This window comes from Equus asinus, chromosome 20 (genome assembly GCF_041296235.1).
Source record: "Equus asinus isolate D_3611 breed Donkey chromosome 20, EquAss-T2T_v2, whole genome shotgun sequence".
NCBI classification, from domain to species: Eukaryota; Metazoa; Chordata; class Mammalia; order Perissodactyla; family Equidae; genus Equus; species Equus asinus.
The window spans coordinates 50146618-50168686 of record NC_091809.1 but is presented as its reverse complement, the minus strand read 5'-3'; the positions used below and the strand labels follow the sequence as shown (position 1 = coordinate 50168686).

Sequence of the window (22069 nt, the reverse complement as noted above, 5' to 3'; positions counted from 1 at the left end):
TAAATTGAGTATTTGTGAGCTATAATACATTAGGTATGTTTGGTTCTATGAAAACAATTAAAATTTTCCAATCTTACAAAGTATCACTAAAACGTTAAAAGTAAACTATTGCTGCATGTAGAGAGCTCTGTAAATCACTTCCAGGACCGTATCTGAGGAATCAATCCTCAGCTTAAGTCTATATTAAGACAAACAGATGACTGATCACAGTACATCTTGGACAAGCTCTTCCGAAGTGAGAGAGGAAGCTGGGGGAGGGGGAAGGGTCTATCCTGGGCTGGTATGGAAAAGTGCAGCCTCTCAGGGAAATTAATGACCTAGCAAAGGAGTGGGTGGAGATAGGGTGGTGGCAGCAGCAAAATTAAGTAGATGAGTGGGAAAAAGCCATTGACATTGAATGGGATTTCCTTCTTAAATTCTAAATCAATGAGATCTATCTTGACTAGAAAGAAATTACTCGACTCCTCTTTAGGAAGTCATAGAGTGATTCCACAGAAATAGTGCAAAACAAACAAACAAAAAGGGAAAGATTCTCCGTAAGAGAAAGGACTTTGTGTCAGACATATCAGCCCTTTTAATCAGTCAGCTCTGCTCTAGGTAGAACAGTGTTTTTTTTAATCTTTCCCAGACACTTTCAAATTACTCCCAGACACGTGGGAAACTGCTTTCCCACGACAAAGAGATTGGAGTATTTTGACAGTTACCTCTCTCATATTTATGAAAAAGATACCAAGGAGAGTAGAAAAAGTGAAGGGCTAGGAAATCTGGACTTGAGTCTTCTTGAGGTCACTGCCAGTAACTAACTGTGCCACTGTGGGTCACTTAGGTCCCCTGGGACTCATGGATACTATTAGTTCATTTTAAAGACTGCTTCACACTTAGAAAAAAAATTTTCTTAGCTATTTTATAAAATATACTAACAAATACTTAATTTTTAAATAGGAGCAAATTATGATTTTAATGTTCTCCTCTTGCACGTTTCTAAGCACAAAGCTGTCCGCAACTCACCTTTCCAGTTTTTGCTGCAGAACTTTTACTTCCTCCTTCAGCTTTCGAACGCACTCTCTCTTACTTCGAATGAGCTCTTTACTCCTGTACATGTACCTAAGCAAATGATAATCCCACAAACACAATTGATATTTAAAAACATTAATGACACAAAGTCTCAGCAAACTAAGGATACACGGAAATATCCTCAATCAGACAAACAGCATCTACGAAAACACAAAGCAAACATCATACTTAACGGTGAAAGACAGAAAGCTTTCCCCTAAGATCAGGAACAACTCAAGGATGCCTACTCTCGCTTCTTCTATTCAATGTTTTATTGGAGACGTAGTCAGTGCAATAAGGTTAAAAAAAAAAAGAAAGAAATAAAAGGTATACAGATAGTAAAGGAAGAAGTAAAACTGCCCTTACTTGCAGATGACATGATCATCTACATAGAAAAATCTCAAGGAATCTACAAAAATGCACCAGAACTAGTAAGTGAGTTTAGTAAGGTCAAAAGATAAAGTCAATTAAAAAAGAGAGGGAAAAAATCTACTGCATTTCTGTATACTTGTAAAGAACAAATGGAAAGTACAATTTTTAAAAAACCATATAATGACATCAAAAGCATGCATTAGTTAGGGATAAACTTAATAAGATATGTGCAAGACCTATACACTAAAAATCATAAAACACTGTTGAGAGAAATTAAGTCTTAAACAAATAGAGCTATACCATGTTCATGGACTGAAGGAATGAAAACTGTTAAGATGTCAATTTCCTCAAATTGATCTACAGGTTCAACACAATCCCAATCAAAATCTCAATAGCTATTAGGTAGAAAATGACAAGCTGATTCTAATATTTATATAGACAGGCAAAGGCCCAAAACAATTTTGAAAAAAGAAAAACAAAGTTGGAAGATCTACACTACCTGATGTCAAGATTTACAATAAAGCGACAGTAATCAAGACAATATGGCACTGGCCTAAGATTAGACAACAGACAGAATACAGACTCCAGAAACAGATCCACAAATAGATGTCCAATTAATTTTTGACAAAAGTATCAAGGTAATTCAATAGAGGAAAGGAGAGTCTTTTCAACAAATGGTACTGGAATAACTGGACATCCACATGCCTCCATTCCTCCTCCTGCAAAAAAAACCCCTCACCTCATACTATATATAAAAATAAACTCTAAATGGGTCATAGACATGAAGATAAAGTTAAAATTACAAAATTTCTAGGCAAAAATAGAACAAAATTTTTGTGACCTTGGGTTGAGAAAGATTTCTTAATTAGGACACAAAAAGCACAAACTATAAAAGAGAAACTGATACATTAGACTTCATTAAAACTAAAAATTCCTAGTCTTCTAAAGACACTAGTACAAAAATGGAACAGACAAGCAAGACAACAAATATTTGGATTTCTATCTAAAATATATAAAGAATTCTTACAACTCAGTATGAACACAACCAACCCAATTAAAGCAGACAGAAGATCTGGACAGATACTTCACCAAAGAAAATACACAAATGACCATTAATCAAGCACATGAAAAGATGCTCAACATCGTTAGTTATCAGGGAAATATAAATCAAAAGAAATTAAGATATTCCTACAAACCCACTAGAATGGCTAAAATTAAAAAGACTGATAATCGCAAGTATTGGTGAGGATTTGGAGCAACTGGAGTTCTCTGTTGGTAGGAATGAAAAATTATTCAGTCACTTTTGAAAATACTTTGGAAATTTTTTATAAAGTTAAACATACACTTTTCATACAACTCAGCAATCTCACTCCTAGTTATTTTACCCAGAAGCATAAAAACCACATTAACACATCTGTGAGTGTTCACAGCAGCTTTATTCATAGTAGCCTAAAACTGGATACATATGAAATGTCCATCAATTGGTGAGTGGAAAAAATATCGCGGTACATCCATACAATGGAATACTACTCAATAATATCAAAGAACAAACCACTGATACATGCAACAACATGGATGAATCCCAAAAACATTATCCTAAATGAAAGAAAATGGTCACAACAGGGTACATACTGAATATAAATGTCACTGATATGACATTGTAGAAATGGCAAAACTATAGGGCCAGAAAACAACAAAGTGGTTACCAGGGCCTGGAGGTAGGGGAAGGGACTGGCTGCAAAGGGGAGGAGGGAGCCTTCTGGGTGGTGGAAACGTTCTATATCTTGACTGTGATGGTGGTTACCTGGCTGCACACATTTGTCAAAGCTCACTGGCTACACACCTAAGAATGGTAACTTTTTTGTGTGTAAACTATACATCAGTAAACCAGACTTTAAAAAGATTAAAATTCTATAATATAAGTCTCTCTAGAAGTTCTTTCCCCAGAAATACAAATAGTATTCAGACTAGAAAGAAATACACTGGGGTTACTCCAGATACTGTTCTTCACCCCCAAATTAGCAGGGCTTTCACCTAAAGCTACCCACTCAAATTGCGGTCCAGAGACCAGAAGCATCATTAGCATCACCCTGAGAGCTTCTTAGAAATGCAAACTCTTGGCCCCAACTTAGATCCACTGAATCCAAATCTGCATGTTATCAAGACCTCCAGGTGATTCCTATGCACGATACACTTAGTACATGCTCACTTCTGCTGCAATACATCGAGACGACAATTTCCCACAGAACTCACCTGTCCATATAAATGATCTGAGGAAACTCCAGCTTATTGTGAATTTTCTCTGGCTGACCAAGGGACTGATTGAACTCAAATCTTGAGAGTTCAAAGGTCAACACCGGAGGTAGCTTTGTAAACCAACGCTGCGTCAAGAGTAGAAATGTTGGAGAAAGAAGTTAATTTTAGGAACCAGCAGCAGCCAGATTTAAAACAACCCTCATCAAAGTTTCTTCTTTTCGTATAGAATTTATATTCAAACCAAACTCATACTAGAACTTTGTTTAGTCCCAAATACTAAAGGAAATGACCACTTAGAATTATGCCCTCTTAGAGAATATGATTGAAGAGCCCTCAAGACTCCAAATTTAGGAGCCAGTCAACAGCATTTTACTCAAATATCATCCTCAGAAACAATCACCCTTAAATATGTGAACTGCACCAAGCTTCTACACAACTCATTCCTTACGTCATCAGTATTCAAAAGAGGCTCAAACTTGAAGAAAATGGCCAGCCAACCAAAGAATTAGAAATTATGATCTAAACAGCATATAACATAAGAGACAACGATCTCTATGAATCAGCTCAAAAGACTAATAGGTGTACATACATTATATACTATTATCTACAGTCTTTACTATTTATTTACACAATTTGAATCCCCTTTATGTCTAAAAAGCCTCACGATTATGAGTTCTCAACTTTCTGAGAAAATCTCTCAATTCCAAGAATTTACATGTCTCCTGAGAGACCCAATCAAACCAACCTACAACGTTTCAAGAAAAGAAAGCGCTGACTTATAAAAAAGATCTCACTGTCACTGATCCTGGATGAGGAAAAGCTAAACCAGGAAGGGCATTTCTCTTCAATTCACCTGTATGCCAGAGGTCTGTATGAATCGCTTTAACCCTTTACCAAAGGTGCAAACAGCCACGCTCTCTTCTCACACCCTGTTGGCATGAGGTGAATCCAGATAGTCTGTGTGATGGTACCCAGGGCTAAATCTAAACAAGAATAATGATTTTCATTTTTTTATAGAGTTCCTAGCCTTGAATAAAGGTCTCCAGAGGTCTAGCAGCTAATGAACACTCCTTCTCTTCTGTAAGAGCCTGCATCAGCTCTGCACAGAGGGCACAGATGTTATGCCTCTCAATGTGGAATCAGTACTTCCTCTGAAAACTAAGGAGGCGGTAGCTCTCTCCAGTTGCCACTGCTCTACAGCTAATATACTTTGACAAGGCTCATCTTAGGCTTCCTATTTTAATTCAAGAAAGCTTTTCTTTCTCCTACAGTAATTACCAAGTTGGACTCATATAAGTCACAATTTTGTTTCAAAATGTATACAAAAGGAGAATAATCCAAGCTGTGTGGTGTTGACAATTAAGCTACAAATGCAACTCACAAATTCTTAACCCAACTAGAATTTTGAGATATTAATTACCCTTGCTCTCTAACTTCCCACTTTCTTTCCAACCCACAAAAATAAATAAATGAATATTAAATTTAAAAGCAAAGGCAGAATTTACAACCGAGAACAATAAATACTATAATAGGGAAAATATTCTAAATGGCATACCATAGGAGTTAATCACTGTACTTTTACCCTCCGAAAATATGGAGGCAGTGGGTTCTCCCTACTCAGGTACAGGTAGGCTTCAACAGAAAGAGAGAAACTTGATCATACTTAAAACATCAGAAGCAGCACACAACCTTTATATGATTAACTCAAATTCACACTTTTAGTAAAGAATTCATTTATCAAACACTAAGACTCACTAGTTCATATCAACTCATGAGAGACTTCGGACTAGTTCAAGTTCTGTTAAGTGTAAAGTTATTTAGCATGTGATGGGAAAATAGTTTGCCAAAAAGCACAGTCCTACTTAACTGGTTTTGCCATTGGCACAGCAAATAAAAAAATATCCAACTCACCTCTTGTCCATACTTCACTGAATGATCGGAAGGAAGCAGCTCAATGTCACCCTCCACCATGGCCCCTTCCAAACATTCGTCTAAGTTGCGATAACCATTTACCTGAAGGGGATACTGGCCGAAGGTCTCATTGTTACAAAAGTGCTTTCCTAGGCAAAGAAACAGATTGCTTTTTTAAAGACATCACTACTGCTATCTAAAGCTTTTTTTCTGGCACCACAGACACAATATCTTCTTAATTCAGCAACTTCCTGAGAACTGGTTAGAAGTAGACGTCAGCCTGCGTGGCAGCCTCTACTGAGCCAGTGGATGCGGGCACTGATCACTACAACTGCTCACATCGCAAAAAGAAAGACAACCAGACACTATGTGCCACCTGATCAAAGACAATCCACCACCTGTGAATTAGTCTTGCCAAAAAAAGCCTTACCTGAATCTGGCCAAACTCTAACTACCAATTTACAAAAATAGGAGGAGGTAGAAAGGAACATGTAAAACTATGTCATAGATATGCGAGTAGCACAACTTCAGACTGTAGGGAACGCTGGAGAACAAATAACCCAGGTTCTTAAAAAAAAATACGTTTCAAGGAGAAACGAATGGAGAGGGAGAGTCTACAGATTTTGAAAAGAGACTTGAAAGACATGTCCACCAATCATACATGAATCACATTTGGGTCCTGATTAAAGCAAACTGTAAAAATAAACACACTCCCCACCCCCTTCTCTCTCCCTCTCTCTCTGTATATGTAATTATAAAACAAATTGGAAATTTGAACACTGACTAGGTATTTGATATGAAGAAATGAGATTTTTTGGAGTGACAGTGGTAATGGGTTGTTCTAAAAAGACTGTTGGAGGGGTAAGAGCAGACAGGGGTCAGATGGGAAAAGACCAGCCATGGCTAATGGTTGCTGAGTTCATGGGGGTTTTTATCTTGCTCTATTTGTATGTGCTCAAAATTCTCCATAGTTAAAAACAAAACAAAACAGCATTATGTGTCCAACATGCGGCTTAGAGAAACCTCTTTTGTAGACAAACATTTTTGGCAGTCTCACTCAATAAAACCTTTTCAGATTAAATATTATATTAGAAAAAACAACACTAAGTAACATCATTGTGTGTCTGACATTAATACTAGATTTGGGGAGTACTAATGTTATACAATTTAATAGAACAACTCTGAGATAAACATTGTGCCCATTTTACAAATGAAGAGACTGAGGATCCAGGAACTCACATAGTTTGTCCACGATCACACAGATAGTAAGAGGCAGAACCAACATTTAAACCTGGATTTGTCTGACTTTCAAGCCTTTTCATTATGCTGCCTCCCAAAGGGACACAGTCATATACAGACATGGTCACAGGTCTAGACTCAACACTTAGAGCAGACAATTTACCTTCACGAACCCCTTCAGTGAGGAAAGTACCGTAGAAGAGCTGCACCATTGGATTTTCAGATTTGTTCCTGGGATCGCTGCTTTTAAAAAAAGGAGACAACTGTTCCATTTGGATCAAATAAACACTGCACTAACCCCAACCATCAATCATTCAAAAGCAAAAATAATACATTTTCATCAACCCCTGAAGAGCCAGGTATGGTCAAAAATCAGTCATGAATTAGTTCAGTTCAAGCATTCATTAACAAGTATCTGCCCAGCATTGTGCCAAATTCTGAAGGCACAAAGACAGGAAGACATGATCCCTGGCCTTGCAGAGCTGAAAGTCTAAAATCAGAGTCACAGATGCAGACAAATACATATATTTGTATACATTCGATCTATGCATCTATATCCAATCATAGAGGTGTACAAGGTACAGAAGTAGTATAGAGGTAAGAATGAACCCTCATGCAGTTTGCATATACAAAACTGTTCCCAGTGGCATAATAGTAATGCAATGAAAAGAATTCATTTCTACAAGCCCATCTTAAATTGTTATTAACTGTATAAGTTGCTATCTGCAAAGCTGTTTTATGATATACATTTCTTCTATCTAGAGTTAACACAGTCTAGAAAACAAATTTCTCCAGATTTGTATTAAGCAAGGGATACTTGTATTCTCTGCCCTGAATTTCACTTCTGTCAGGGACTGAAACGACCAAAAGCTAGCCTCTAACATTCTACATAGACTTCACAAGTCATCTCAGATTAAATTTAATATATCCATACTATACCACTATATTCACACCTAAGATTTATTTAACCTTTTAATACATTTTACAGCACAGGCTATGACTTTATCAAAGTTAACAGTCTTGGGCCTTTTAGTAAAAAAGTTGCAGGTTAAGATGATTATCTATATCCTCAGAGAGGAAAACCAAAGGCAATGGGGATACACAACAGCGAATACCTAAGTGGTCATCCCATGAGGTTTGCTAAAAACCAGCAATTTCTACTTGAGAAGAGTACTTTTCCCCCATATCGTAATTCTCACTGGACCACCGTGAAGAGGAAGGATGTACAAACAAATCCTCAACACTCACTTAACATTAACAGCTAGCTGGAATGCGTCCTCTAGCCAATCCAGGAGCTTGTGTGTGAATTCACTCACATCTTGCTATAAGAGAGGCACAAATTGCATAAGAGTTAGACCCAACACTATACTTCAGGAAATGAACATTTGCTCTCATCTCACCAATGACTAAGACTCTACTGCAACGAAAGGATTTATTTTTCAGGGTCAAATATCATGAAGATACAAGGAACACGGGAACCTAGCTACTATGGATAAACAGAAGGCGCGCGGGGCAACCTCTGACTAGGCCGTGGCTGGGAGGAAAGTGGAACTCTACCACCTCCGGCCACAGCTTTCCGTAACTAACTAACGAAATTCCAATTAGGCCTTAAAAAAAATCCAAAGAACAGACTGTGGTCCTCTAGAACAATATAAGATCTGAACGGAGATAGGAAACTTTTATGAAATGCTTTGAGAATTTTACAGAACTGCAGGACCTTTACATAAATAGAAAAATTATATTATGAAGAAGCAGCTGCTGTAATAGCGACAGCTTTGTTTTTTGACAGGAGGCAGAGAAAGGAGAGTGCTAATGTCTAGGAAAGAAAGATTGCTCAGAAAAGCCACTGAACTCAGGTTTAGATAGTCTTAAAAATAGGCTTTCTATCTGGGCCATCCCAAGACAAAGGCACAGACAAAGGACTTTACTTTTCTCTGTGACCCTTTGCTATGATTCACTGAGGTTATTTTCCAATCTCCTCCTTTCTACTTGAACAGCCCGTCTATTCTATTTCTTCCTCTCTTTAGAACTGCCAGCCTCCCCGACACAGCGTGCACACACACGAACGAACACACACACACACACACACACACACACACTCTTTTTACCACCTGTTCCTTAGGCATTATAAGGGACAAAAACAGGCACCCGTAGTCCTGTTCAGTCATGTTCAAAACTTACTACACAGTTGAAATAAAGCAACATCACAGTAATATTAACAAGGTATGATTGCAAACTCCATGGAGTTTGAGGAAAACAAAAGAAGAACAGGCTTCTTTGTACCTGCTGTTCCTCAGGTGATCGGAACGCTCCCTTCAAGAGATCTAGGGCTGCGGAAGGGTCTACAAATTTGCGATTTGATCCCATCATCAGAGCAAACAAATACTGAAGCTCTTGCATAAACACGATGTTTCTCTTTTCCTGTAGAAAGGACAGCAATGTATTTGGAGAATTAGAACTTATAAAGGAAAAGTTATCACTGCCTAATTGATATTTCCCTAGATCTAGGTCAGAGTCAGGTCTCAAACTATGTTATAGGTACTCTCATAAGGTCTCTGTTGGGGATTGCCCTAACCTGAGGAATATCTATGTAAAAGCCAGAGAGAGAATATTCTCAGAAAAGCAAAAATGCTTATTTTCTGAAGCTGCTGCCCTCTCTCATGTTAGGAGAATGTATCACCCAGGTGAAATCCTGGGAAGCGTTAGATCGAGGGCAGGAGGTTTGTCCTTTGGCAAAAACAGATTGAAGGCTCTTCAGAAGAGGGTGGGGGCCTCAGGCATCAGGCCATCTGTCCAGCATCGCCCGGCCTGAGGGGCTGATAAGCAGTGTAGGAGCTCACTATTTCTGAATCTCCCCCTGGGGCACAGAAGCTGAGGCCGTCAGGGTGACTTGCCAATTTCTTCGAACTGCTTTTCTAATTTTATTCCTATGTAACTTTACATTTTGGTAAACCCTTATTTCTTTTTTTTTTTTTTTAAGATTTTTTTTCCTTCTTCTCCCCAAAGCCCCCCCCGGTACATAGTTGCATATTCTTCGTTGTGGGTCCTTCTAGTTGTGGCATGTGGGATGCTGCCTCAGCGTGGTTTGATGAGCAGTGCCATGTCCATGCCCAGGATTCGAACCAATGAAACACTGGGCCACCTGCAGCCAAGCGCGCAAACTTAACCACTCGGCCAAGGGGCCAGCCCCCGGTAAACCCTTATTTCTTGTCACAAAGAAGGCAGAAGAGCCATTTGGAAATGAAAACATGTATTAGCACAAGCAAAGAGCATCAGTTATCAGCTTTAGCCAAAAATGTAAAAGCCTTTGGGATGAAAGGAACTAAACAGTGAAGATTCCTCAGCACCAACTTACCGTGTGACTTGGACAATTTTCAAGCACATTCTGTGGCAGACTATAGCTGAGCACAAGTCTTCGAAATTCAGGCAACTGAAAGAGAGACTGAAATAAAGAAAGAAATGGACTCATAGCCTTTTTTTTCAAAATAATTGCAGCAAAAAAATATTTCTTTTACCTTCCAAGTGCATATAATGTCAACCTAGTAATTCCACTTTGCTACATAAAGGGAAATAATAATAGCCATGCATAAAAATTCAGCCGAAAGAATGTTAATCCTTTTAGGAAAAAACAACCTACTGGCTAACAATAGGAATAGATTAAATAAATTATAGTACATTTACACAACAGACTATTATGTAATCATTAAAATAATATTATAGAAAAATGTTTTCATAAAATGGACTACTACGTAGCAGTGAAAATGAATCAAGAGCTACATGTATCAACATGGATAAATCTCAGAAATATATTTTGTGTGAAAAAAATAGACTATTACACTGTTTATATTAAGTTTACTTATACATAAAACGACACGATTATATTGCTCAGGGATCCATACACGTGTGGTTATACCTGTGGGGAGCGAGGATGTAACTGGGGATGGTACAACAGGGACTCAGAATGCAGGGATTTGTAACATTTACTTCTAAAGCTGGGTGGTAGGTATGGCAGTGTTTACTATTCTCCATTCTTTGTCCTAAGTATTGTATTTCAAAAAATTTTAACAGCAGATATCTCTAGCTGGCAGAATCAGAAACAGGGATTCTTTTTATTATTTGTAAATCATACATTTTTCTACTATGAACACCTTTTGCAAGTTAACGCTTTTTAAAATCCCTTGTTTGAATATAACTCCTCATCCAACATACGCCTCAAATGAAAAACCCCTCAAGCCTGAATACTGGACCAGGCAAAACACTTTGCAATCAGAACTAAATAAAATACTTGAATTGTATTGAAAAAAAAAAACCCAGGAGTGAGGCCAGCCTGGTGGCACAGTGGTTAAGTTCACGCGCTCTGCTTTGGCAGCCTGGGGTTCCCCGGTTCGGATCCCGGGTGCCAAACTACGCACCACTTATCAAGCCATGCTGTGACAGGCAACCTACATATAAAATAGAGGAAGATGGGCACAAATGTTAGCTCAGGGTCAATCTTCCTCAGCAAAAAGAGGAGGATTGGTGGTGGATCTTAGCTCAGGGCTAATCTTCCTCAAAAAAACCCAAAAAACACCCCAGATATACCTTCTAATATCAAACACAAACTCACAGCAATGGTATCTGACCGAGCTGCGTGCCACCTCTCCAACTTCCCTCACTCTCTCACAAGCTCTACTGGGATTTAATCAGTAGGGTGGGGGTACAACTGGGCTGGGAATTTAAAGTTACGTCCCGTTGCTTTACCACAGTTTTGTCTGGAGCCAGGACTGGATTGCTTAGCTCCCTGCTGGGCCCACTGTCTTCTCTTTCACCTCATCTGTCCACCCAGCACTTCTCCATTCCTCCCAGTTTCATTCCTACTCTACCCCAGATTTTCCAGAACCTCTGTTCTACCATGAGAAAAATGGCTTTACCTTCTCAGTCCTACTTCACTCTACCTCCTCACCTCTACCGAAATCTGGCTTTCCCCAAAGATGCCATTTTTCTTAAAAACTACAAAAGCGTGAGCTAATAGTACTCAGAATTCCCAATCCAGTACTGATATGATCCTCTGCCACCTGCTGCCTCTCCTGTATTCTCGGTGTCACTTAATTACATCCTCCTCTTCCTCCAGCCATCAAAGTTTAGAACCTCAGAATAATCTTCACATCCTCTCCCTTTCTTAACTACCCACAGCCAATAAGTAAGAAGACCCTGGACTCTGCCTTTGGAGTGCTGTTTACACCCACCTCCTCCCTATCAGTCCCCATCAACCGCTCCAGTCAAACTCCCATCACTGCTCCCATGGATCACTGCCATGGTCTCTCTGCCTCCAGAACTTACCCTCCACCAATCCACTTGCCACACAGGATCTTCCAACCTGTATGTTTCTAATATAACCAAAAAAAGCTCCTGATTCACTGAAGACTATCATCTGATAATAACTCTTCTTACTATCCCAAGTCCTGTCACCTTACTAGGTGACTTCAGTCAACATCCAATCCATAGGACATCCTATCAGCTTCACCTTCAGAATAAATCAAGAATCCAACCTCTTTTCTATTTCCATGGCTCCCCGCCTGGTCCAGGCCACCATCACTTCTCACATGACGACTGCAACAGCCTCCTTCAGAGCTCCTTCCACGTGAAACCTTGCCCCTCCATCCTGCTCTCCTCCTAGCAGCCAGAGGGAGGCTTTTAAACCCCGGGCCAGAGTTCACCACTCCTTTGCTCAGAACCCTCTGTGACTCTCCATCTCACTCAGAATAAAAGACAAGCTCTCTCTCCAACCTCAACTCCAGTGACTCTTCTCTCTGCCCCTAGCCTTCCAGCCACCTGGTACTCCTTGATGGCCCATGAACACACCAAGCCTACCCCCACCTTAGGGCCGTTGCTCTATGGTTTCCCCCACCTGGAATGTTCTTCCCACATAGCTGCCCAGCTCACTCCCTCGCCTCTTGTGTATCTGGCATCTGCTCCAATCTCATCCCCTCAGTGAGGCCTAACTTAACATCATAGCTAATATGGCAGCCTGCTCCTGTCTCTCCTGCAGCAATTCCAAACTTCCTGACCCTGCTATTTTTTCTATCACTCTAATCACAGTCTAACATATTACATCAATTTATTTAGTTAACTAGCTAGTTTTTCAGTTTATTGTTCCTTATCTGTCTTGCCTCAAGAGAATTTAAATTCCATAAGGCAAGGCTCCATCTTGCTTTGGTTCACTCCTACATCTCAAGGGCCTAGAAGAGTGCTAAATATACAAGAGGTGTTCAACCAGTATCTATTGAGGGAACACAGAGGTGCATCCATTCAGCCCAGGGACCCCTTGGCTTCCTGAGCACCTTATCTCTAGTGACATATTCATCCACCTCTATACCCACATCCAAGGCCAAACCCAGGATATGTTAATACCTGAAAAGCTGCCAATTCTCAGATCCAAAATTCAGAAAGTCCCACTCTTGAACCATAACTTGTCTTCTGGTTTATTTGTTCAATAACCCATAGGACATGTGATCTATGACTTCATCACGAGTCCAAGCAAACTGACCTCTTTCAGTTCTTCCTAACCATTAGTTCCTTCCTGTCTTCATTTTTCCCTCTATCTAACTTTCATTTCATGGTCTTTAACCACCTTCCTTTAATTCTCAAACTGTCCTTTTGTCCTTTCATCATACCCAGCAAATCCTCTGACTTAAATGAATTTAATTTTCCACTTAAGAGTCTCAGAGTGCTAAGAGAAAGTCCTGATAAAACCAGGACATTGATATCACTACACATTTAAGGTCAAAAACCTCAAGTAGATCTCCAAGTTTTTAGAAATGCTACTAGTGTATTCTGGTGCCAACTGGTTTTCCAACTGTCTACAACAACTATTTTAAACTTTCACTCCCTTTAAAATCTGACTCTGTCACTTCTCCACTCTGTCTCAGAAAATGGCTGCCTATTTCACAGATGAAAAAATGACTTTTAGAAATGATTACAACTTTAATTTGCAGTCATCATTTCTTCCTTCTCCCTTCCCCTAGCACTCTCTTGCCCTTTTCCTCTTTAGGACCAATCCCTTCCTACTCGCTCTATCTGTCCTCTCACGCGTTCTCAGAAACCTTACCCAGTTATCCCCTCTATCTGCTAGCCCTTTTCAAGATCTCTCATAGGAGTGAAGGCTGAGGGGGAAGTGAATCCAGGGAAGGATGGCAACCTGTCTTCCTCTCGATAGGAAAGAACTGACTCATGTCCCTAATTCCACATTACCTTCTACTTTCTATTCTCAACACAGATGCCAGTGGTCCTCTTGAAACAGAAGTAGGATCATATCACTTCTCTGCTCCAAGCTTCCAATAGCTTCCCATCTCATATACAATTCCTAAATCCTCATCATAACTGCAAACTCCCCCACCCCACCTCCACTACCTTTCTGACCACCCCCATCACTCAGTCCCAGGCTTCTTACTACTTCTCAACATATTAAACAAGCTCCTGAATCTGGATCTTTTCACACTTGCTGTCTCCTGTCTGTAGTGTTCTTTATGTAATTATACAAAATGTTCTTTATGTAATTATATGGCTCATTCCTTCATCCTCTTCAGGCCTCTGTTGAAATGCCCACCTTATTAAAAAGGCCCACCTAACCAACCTGTATAAATAACACCCCTCCCCTCTCTAGCTGAACCCTCTCTAGCCCCACTACCCTCGTTCATTTGTCTTTGGGGCACTTATCACCACCTCATACATAGATTGTTTACAATCTATTCCACTCTTCTCAGAGCAAACTCCATGAAAGTAAGGGCTTTGTTTCACTCACTCCTGTTTCCCCAGTGCTAAAACAGTGCAAGCACATGGTAAGAGGAATAAATTCAAGGATCATACGTATGGAAAGTGAGGATTTCATTTTTGGCTGAGTTGCTGGGGAGATGCCAAGTACTGATGAAGAAGATTGCTGCGGTGGGAGCAAGTGTTGCATTGTGCCCATGCTGACTTTAAGGTGCCTGGGAGATACTTCTGGAGAAGCAACACTTGCTCTAGGGGAATCCATCCACTCCCTTGGCTTTATCATCATCTATAGGCTACTGATTCCCAGAACTGTATCTGCAGCCCAGATCTTTTTACTGAATTACAGATTCATATAGTTAACTGCCCACATAGTATCTCCATGTGACACGTCAAACTCAGCATGTATAAAACTGAACTGAAATCCCACTCTTAACACACACGTGTATTATTCCTCCTCCAGCATCAAATGGCACCATCAGGCACGTGGTTACTCAAGCAAGAAACCGAAGATTCTTTCTTAACTCTTTCCTGAACATATCCTATATTCAGTCGCTCACCAAATCCTGCAGATTTGATCTCCTAAATGATCTCTAAAATGCTTTCATTCTCTCTTTTCATGGTTTATGCCACTTCTTTATTCCAGGCCCCATCATTTCCTGCCTGGATATTTACAATTGCCTCCCAACAGCTGATTCCTCTTTATTAACTCTTGCTTTGCTGTAATACAGTATTTACTAAATGCTAATCCAAAACACCTATTCAACATATTTACAACCACAGCAGATTTGTTTTTAGTACTGCCCAATATAGACACCAGAACATCTAAATCTAAAACACAAGAAAGCAACCAAAGCATAATAACGCCATGGGGGAAACTCCCCAGGTTTATGTATCTGGTTCCATTTTTCTAAAGCTATGTTTCTCACATTTCAGTTTAATAAATTACAAAATTGCTTCCAGAAGACACAGTTGTCTCTTAAAAATATCATACCTGAATAACAGCACTAAACCAACATGTATTGCCAACATTTTTCAGCCCAACTGGCCAACCATCAACTCGCCTCCAGTCATTGGGATTGGGATTTTCTCCCCAGACTTCACAGCGTTTTCTTTTTGAGCGTTTAGTTTCTGCAGAGGTTGCCTCATGCATCCTATATTGTGCCAATATAGCACACATCAAAAAAGAAAAAAGTTAAAGGACAATATACTATATGGAAGATGCTGGTAACCTTTCATAGATAATTCAAAATGCCAGATAAACTATTTACCGAGTAATCACTGGCTATATAGTAACTTCAAGATTACAACTTAAGTGAAAAGTAAGGCTTAAATATAGAGATATTAATCCTTCCATAACAGAGATTACTACTAATAAGGTCCACGATGGAACTGAGTTGAGACTCGAGACTATTTATGGCTACCACACTGAAAGTTTTAGATTTTAACAACAGCGCCCCATCTCAGACTTCGCCATTGAAAGAGGCAAGAGAGACACTCTGCTAAAGATAAGAGCCTCCAAATTGCTTAGCACACAAATCATGTCCCGTGTTTCCCTGAAAGAAACAACTCAGCAGTGACAGGGAAGACACATGTCTGGAAACTGAGAGGCCACCACTGGAAGTGGATATCTGTGAACACCACCAGACAATCACCAAATCAGTACCAATTAAAAAAATATATCCTCTGGTCATGTCTGAGACAGGGCAGTTGAGTGGTAACTTCCATTTTTCAAAAAGCCAACAAAATAATCCTCCAATTTTACAAAGACTCAAAGCTTATAAAAGGAATACACATTTATCAGATACTTGCAATGGGATGGGGCTTTTCCCCCTAGCAATTGTGAACTAAAACCTTGTAGGCTTCTACTCAAAGACTACAGTATGTACTATGACCCTTATCATATTTGGCTTCTTCAAAAGTGAAACAAAGAGTAAGTAAGCCAACGTGAATTTAAATGTTCTCCTAAAAGAAATTTCACTTGGGTGCAATTTAAAGGAGCTTGGCAGAATTGTTCCTCAGTGGCATTCACAGAGCTATTGCCTTTGACCTATAGACTAATCTGGGGAGCAAAGACTATAAATTAAATCAATAACCTGTTAAGATCTCTTCCATCAGCTTGAATTTTGGGGGACTCCAGTAGACTCAAAGCAATGGCAGCCTGAAGATCATCTTTGTTATCATGAGTAAGGTCTATTACTTCTGGAAGATAAATAGAAACCTAATTAGTTTACATGCACGAAACACTGCCCCTCTGCCTATATTGTAGGAGAAAAGGTAAAAGCATTCACAAAACTAGATATACTCCCTAGCTCTCAATACAATGGTTCATCATGTAACAATTTATTACTCTATGCCAGAGTCAAATGAATAACTTACAGCTACACTGTAACCTTAAAACTAGCCAAGAGTATAGTAATAACAAGCTGCTAAAATGCAATGTATCAAATACCCCCTTCTGCAGTTTTATTCCACAAAGTCAAAAACATATCCCATACCCGTAGGTTAAATAGTCTCTTTACTTAACATCAAAGAACATCAGCTAAATATCAAACATTCATTGAACAGAAATTTTCAACCTCAACAAATTATTCTAGAGAATAGAAGACATACGCCTCAAGTCATTTTATGAGGTCAGCATAACACCTCGGTATATCTCAAGCCAGTCAAGAATAGTAAGAGAAAGGAAAAATGACAAACTCACACATGATCACAGATGTAAAAGACCCAAACAAAACATTAGCTAACAGAATCCAACAATGTACAAAAAAAGATTATATATTAAGGTCAAGTTGAGTTCATTGCAGGAATGAAAAATTGAGTTAACATTAGAAAACAGACCAATAAAATTCACTATCTTAACAGCTAAAGGTAAAAAGGATCATCTCAATAGATACAGAAAAAGTATTTGATAACACTCAAACTCTATTCAGGAATAAAAACTCCAAGCCAATTAGGAACCTCAGGCTGAGAAAGAATATCCATGAAAAGCCCACAGTAAACTTCACACTTAATTGTGAAATGTTAAACACATTTCCTTTAAAACCAAGATGAAGACAAAGATGTCCACTATCAGAGCTTTTCCTCACCATGCTTCTGAAAGTTCTGGCAAGTTCAGCAAGAAAATTTTAAAAATTAAAAAATATAAAGATTGGGAAAAAAGAAACAAAGCTGTCATAATTCACAGATAATGATCAACTATGAGGGAAACCCAAAATAATCTATAGAAAATAATTATGATTAACAACAAGTGGTTAGATAAAAGATCAATGTACAAAAGTGAAGTGAATTTCTACACAAGAGCAGTAAAGAACATTTAATTTAAAAAGAAAAAACACAAAAGAACACAAAGCTGCAGTCATCAAGACTGTGTGCTACTGGCATAAGGGCAGACATACAGAGCCATGGGACAGAACTGAGAGTCCAGAAATAAACCCTTACATTTACACTCAATTGATTTTCAACACAGGTACCAAGACAATTCAATAGGGAAAGAACATCTTTTGAACAAATGGTGCTGGGACAACTGGATACCCACATGCAAACAAATGACTTTTACCTACTAACCTACACCATTTAGAAAAACGAACTCAAAATGGAGCAAGCCCTCAAGATAAGAGAGCTACACAACCCTTAGAAGAAAACACAGGTACATATTTTCATGACCTTAGATTAGGCAACGGCATCTTAGAGAAGACACCCAAAGCATAAGCAACCCAAGAAAAAATAGATAAATTTGACATCATCAAAATAAAAAACCTTTGGGCTTCAAAGGACACCATCAAGAAAGTAAAATGACAAAAATGGGAGAAAATTTTTGCAAATCATGTATTTAATAAGGGACCTATACACAGAATATATAAAAAAACTCCTGCAACTGAATAATAAAAAGACAAATAGTTCAATTTTTAAAATGGGCAAAGAATCTGAATAGACATTTCTCCAAAGAAGATATACAAATGGCCAATAAGCAGATGAAAAGATGCTCAACACGATTAGCCATTAAGGAAATGCAAGGAGTTTGGCAGTTCTTCAAAAAGTTAAAGAGAAAGCTTCATGATATTGGACTTGATAATGATTTCTTGGATATGACACCAAAAGCATAGGCAACAAAAACAAAACACGACAATTAGGACTAAATCAAACTTAAAATTTTCTGTGCATGAAAGGATACAATCAAGAGTGAAAAGGCAGCAAACAGAATGGGAGAAAATATTTGCCAATCATATATCTGATAAACGGTTAATATGCAAAATATATAAAGAACTCTTACAATTCAACAACAACAAACAAATGAAATAACCCAATCAAAAAATGGGTAAAGGACTTGAATAGACCTTTCTCTAAAGATGACACACAAAAGGCCAACAAGCATATGAAAAGATGTTCAACATCACTAATCATCATAGAAAATGGAAACCAAAATGACAATGAGCTATCACTTCACACCCATTAGGACGGCTATTAAAAAAAACCCAGAAAATAACAAGGGTTTGTGAGAATATGGACACATTGGAACCCTTGTGTACCATTAGTGGGATGTAAAATGGTGCAACTGCTATGGAAAACAGTATGGAGTATCAAAACATTAAAAATAGAACTACCACATGATACAGCAATCTCACTTCCGGGGATATATTCGAAAGAATTGAAAGAAGAATCTCGAAGAGATGTTTACACACCCACGTTCACAGCAGCACTATTCATAATAGCCAAGGGGTGGAAGTAACCCGAATATCCACTGATGGATAAAGGGATAAACAAAATGTGGTGCATATATACAATGGAGTATTATTCAGCCTTAAATAGAAAAGAAATTCCGACACAAGCTACAATATGATGAACTTTGAAGACATTATGATAAGTAAAACAACCCAGTCACAAAAGGACAAAGACCGCCTGATTCTACTTTTATATGAAGTGCTTAGAGTAATTAAACTTATAGAGACAGGAAGCAGCACGGTGGTTGTTAGGAGCTGAGGGGAGGAGGGAATGGGGAGTTATTACGGAATGGGGACAGAGTCATAGTTTTGCAAGATGGAAAAGTTGTGGAGATCTGTTTCACAACAACGTGAATATACTTAACACTACTGAACTGTATATGTAGAAATGGTTAAGATGGTAAATTTTGTTACGTGTTTATTATGACAATTTAAAAAAAAAAATCCAACTAATAAATTATGAAGTAATGATAGACAGAATATTACCATTTTGAAATCTCCAGTAAAATACAGAATCTCAGCAACAATCACTACTGGCTGCTTAAAACACTAGGTGGGGAATTTCATAATAAATTCATCAAGCTGACAATATCTGAACACACTAACAATTTTAACAACACAAAAAGAGGGCGACCAGACGTTATTTAATTCTTGACATGACAAAATAGAAGATATACACACACACAACTATGACTCAGTCATGCCAGTTAAGCATCTAAGTTTACAGGAAAGACAGGAGACAGAAAAATCCACTAAAGGATATCATAAGAATGAAATCAGCAAATTCCAGAGCATGATGAAATGTGACAGGACAAGGGATGTGATTTCTTCAGGCGTTAAATTGCAAGAAAAAAAGCGAAAATTTATAAAGACGGTCTCAAAAGACATTTCAAACATGTTTAATGTTTTACTGTTATTTGGATCATTATTCTCACAAACCAACTGCAAATATAATGTCAATCAGACAAGCAGGGTAATTTCTACACCAGTATTTGATGAAATTAAGGAATTATTAATTTTTAAAGTGTGATAATGTTGCAGTTATGAAAAGAGTTCTCTTTTAGAAATATTAAAACCAAGAAGTTAAATATAGAATTGTTATATGACCCAGCAATTCCACTCCTAGGTATAAATCCCAAAGAATTAAAAACAGATACTCAATGAAACAGAATGGAAAACATGAAAATGTGATGCAACACAGAGCTGACACTGCAGATCAGTGGGAAAGGAGAGCCTTTTCAATGAAACGTAGTAGGACAACTGAGTATGGGGGGGAATCTAACTGGATCCCTACCTTTTGCCTCACCAAAAAAAAAAATCCATTTCAGATGAATTAAAGATTTAAATGTGAAATGTAAAACATTACAATTACAGAAGAAAATATAAGAGAATATTCTATGACTTCAGGGTATAGAAAGAGTTCTTAAACAAAAAGCACAAACCATAAAAAAAGATGATAAATGCAACTACAGTAAAATGCAGGTATTTCAGTTCATCACCATAGTGTAAAAACACAAGGTACCAACAGGGAGAAGGTTTCTGAAACATACAAATCCAGAAAAATGGGTTAATATTAAAAATATATAAGTTCAATATCAATAAGATATATATCATGAATAAGGTTATTATCCATAAGATAATATCAAGAAAGAATAAGAAAGAAGCTAACAAATAGAAAAAAAGCAGAAGACAGAGAAATTTCACATGAGAGGAAACATGAATGGTCAAAATGGAAGATGCTCAATCTCATTACTAACTTTAAAAATTCTCATTAAAAACAAGATATTATTTCATATTAAAAATATTTGCAACAATTTTATAATCTAACAAGTTTGAGAGCAATAGTTATCCGCAAATCCTGTTAGAGGGAGTTTACAAAATAGGTAACAAATCATTTTGGAAAATACTGTCATTACCTATAAAGATGAAGATGAGCCAGCCAATGATACCCACCAATTACAGTGCCAGGTATATACACTAAACAAACTCTTGCATACATGCACAAGAAACGTGAATCAAAACTGCTCAGAGCAGCCTTGCTTATAACAGCAAAAGAATTCAAACCACCCCAAAGTCAATAAACAAATACAGAAATTGTGGTATATTTAGACAAGGAAATACTACATACCAGCGAAAATAAGTGAACCACACTTACAACCTTCAACATGGAGGAGTCTCAAAAAAGAAAAATGACTGAAAAAAGTCAGTATGTGCACCAAAAGTCCTATACAAGACTATTTAACCAGCATTATTCAGAATAGCTCAAAACTGCGAACAGCCCAAATATCCATTAGCACCATGTGACCCAGCTGATGGTTCCCTCCTCCCGGAAGCCTCCTTGGTTTCCAGAGTACCACTCTCCCGGTCTTCTGCCAACCTCCCTGGATACTCTTCACCTCCCCAGACCTCTCAACACTGGAACCATGTACTGCTTAGTCATTGAACCCTTTCTCTTTTCTACACTCACTTCCTTAGAGAGCTCATCCAGTCTCATAACTTTACATACCATTACAGGTTTATGATCCTAAGTTTTATCTATCTCCAGCCCAGATCTCTCCCCTGAACTGCACACTTGGATCTCCACTGGCTCTTTGACATTCCACCTGGATGTCTAACAAGCTCAAACCTAATACTGCAAAAACTGATCTCTACATCTTCCCCTCCAAATCTGCTCCATCTGCAGTTACTCCCATGTCAGTTAAGTGCAACTCCATCCTTTCAGCTGCTTACAGAAAAAAACCCTGGAGCCACCTTTAACTCCTCTCTTTCAC

The 22069-nt window shown here is 38.4% G+C and overlaps 1 protein-coding gene across 8 annotated transcripts in view; it reads right to left on the bottom strand.

The window, feature by feature from the left end:
- USP28 (ubiquitin specific peptidase 28) overlaps positions 1-22069 on the bottom strand; it is a 58976-nt gene that overhangs the window by 19647 nt on the left and 17260 nt on the right. For 3 of the 8 annotated variants that reach the window (XM_044752215.2, XM_044752213.2, XM_070490261.1), the window contains exons 4-12: positions 16674-16779; positions 15572-15731; positions 10187-10273; positions 9115-9252; positions 8080-8153; positions 6995-7074; positions 5593-5741; positions 3679-3806; positions 1009-1104 (exon numbers count right to left, since the gene is read on the bottom strand). In XM_044752215.2, the coding sequence (XP_044608150.1) occupies positions 1009-1104; positions 3679-3806; positions 5593-5741; positions 6995-7074; positions 8080-8153; positions 9115-9252; positions 10187-10273; positions 15572-15731; positions 16674-16779 (1018 nt within the window). Of the gene's footprint in view, positions 1-1008; positions 1105-3678; positions 3807-5236; positions 5352-5592; positions 5742-6994; positions 7075-8079; positions 8154-9114; positions 9253-10186; positions 10274-15571; positions 15732-16673; positions 16780-22069 lie in introns of those variants that run through there. The other 5 variants (XM_044752214.2, XM_070490262.1, XM_044752216.2 and 2 more) reach the window with 3 other exon arrangements.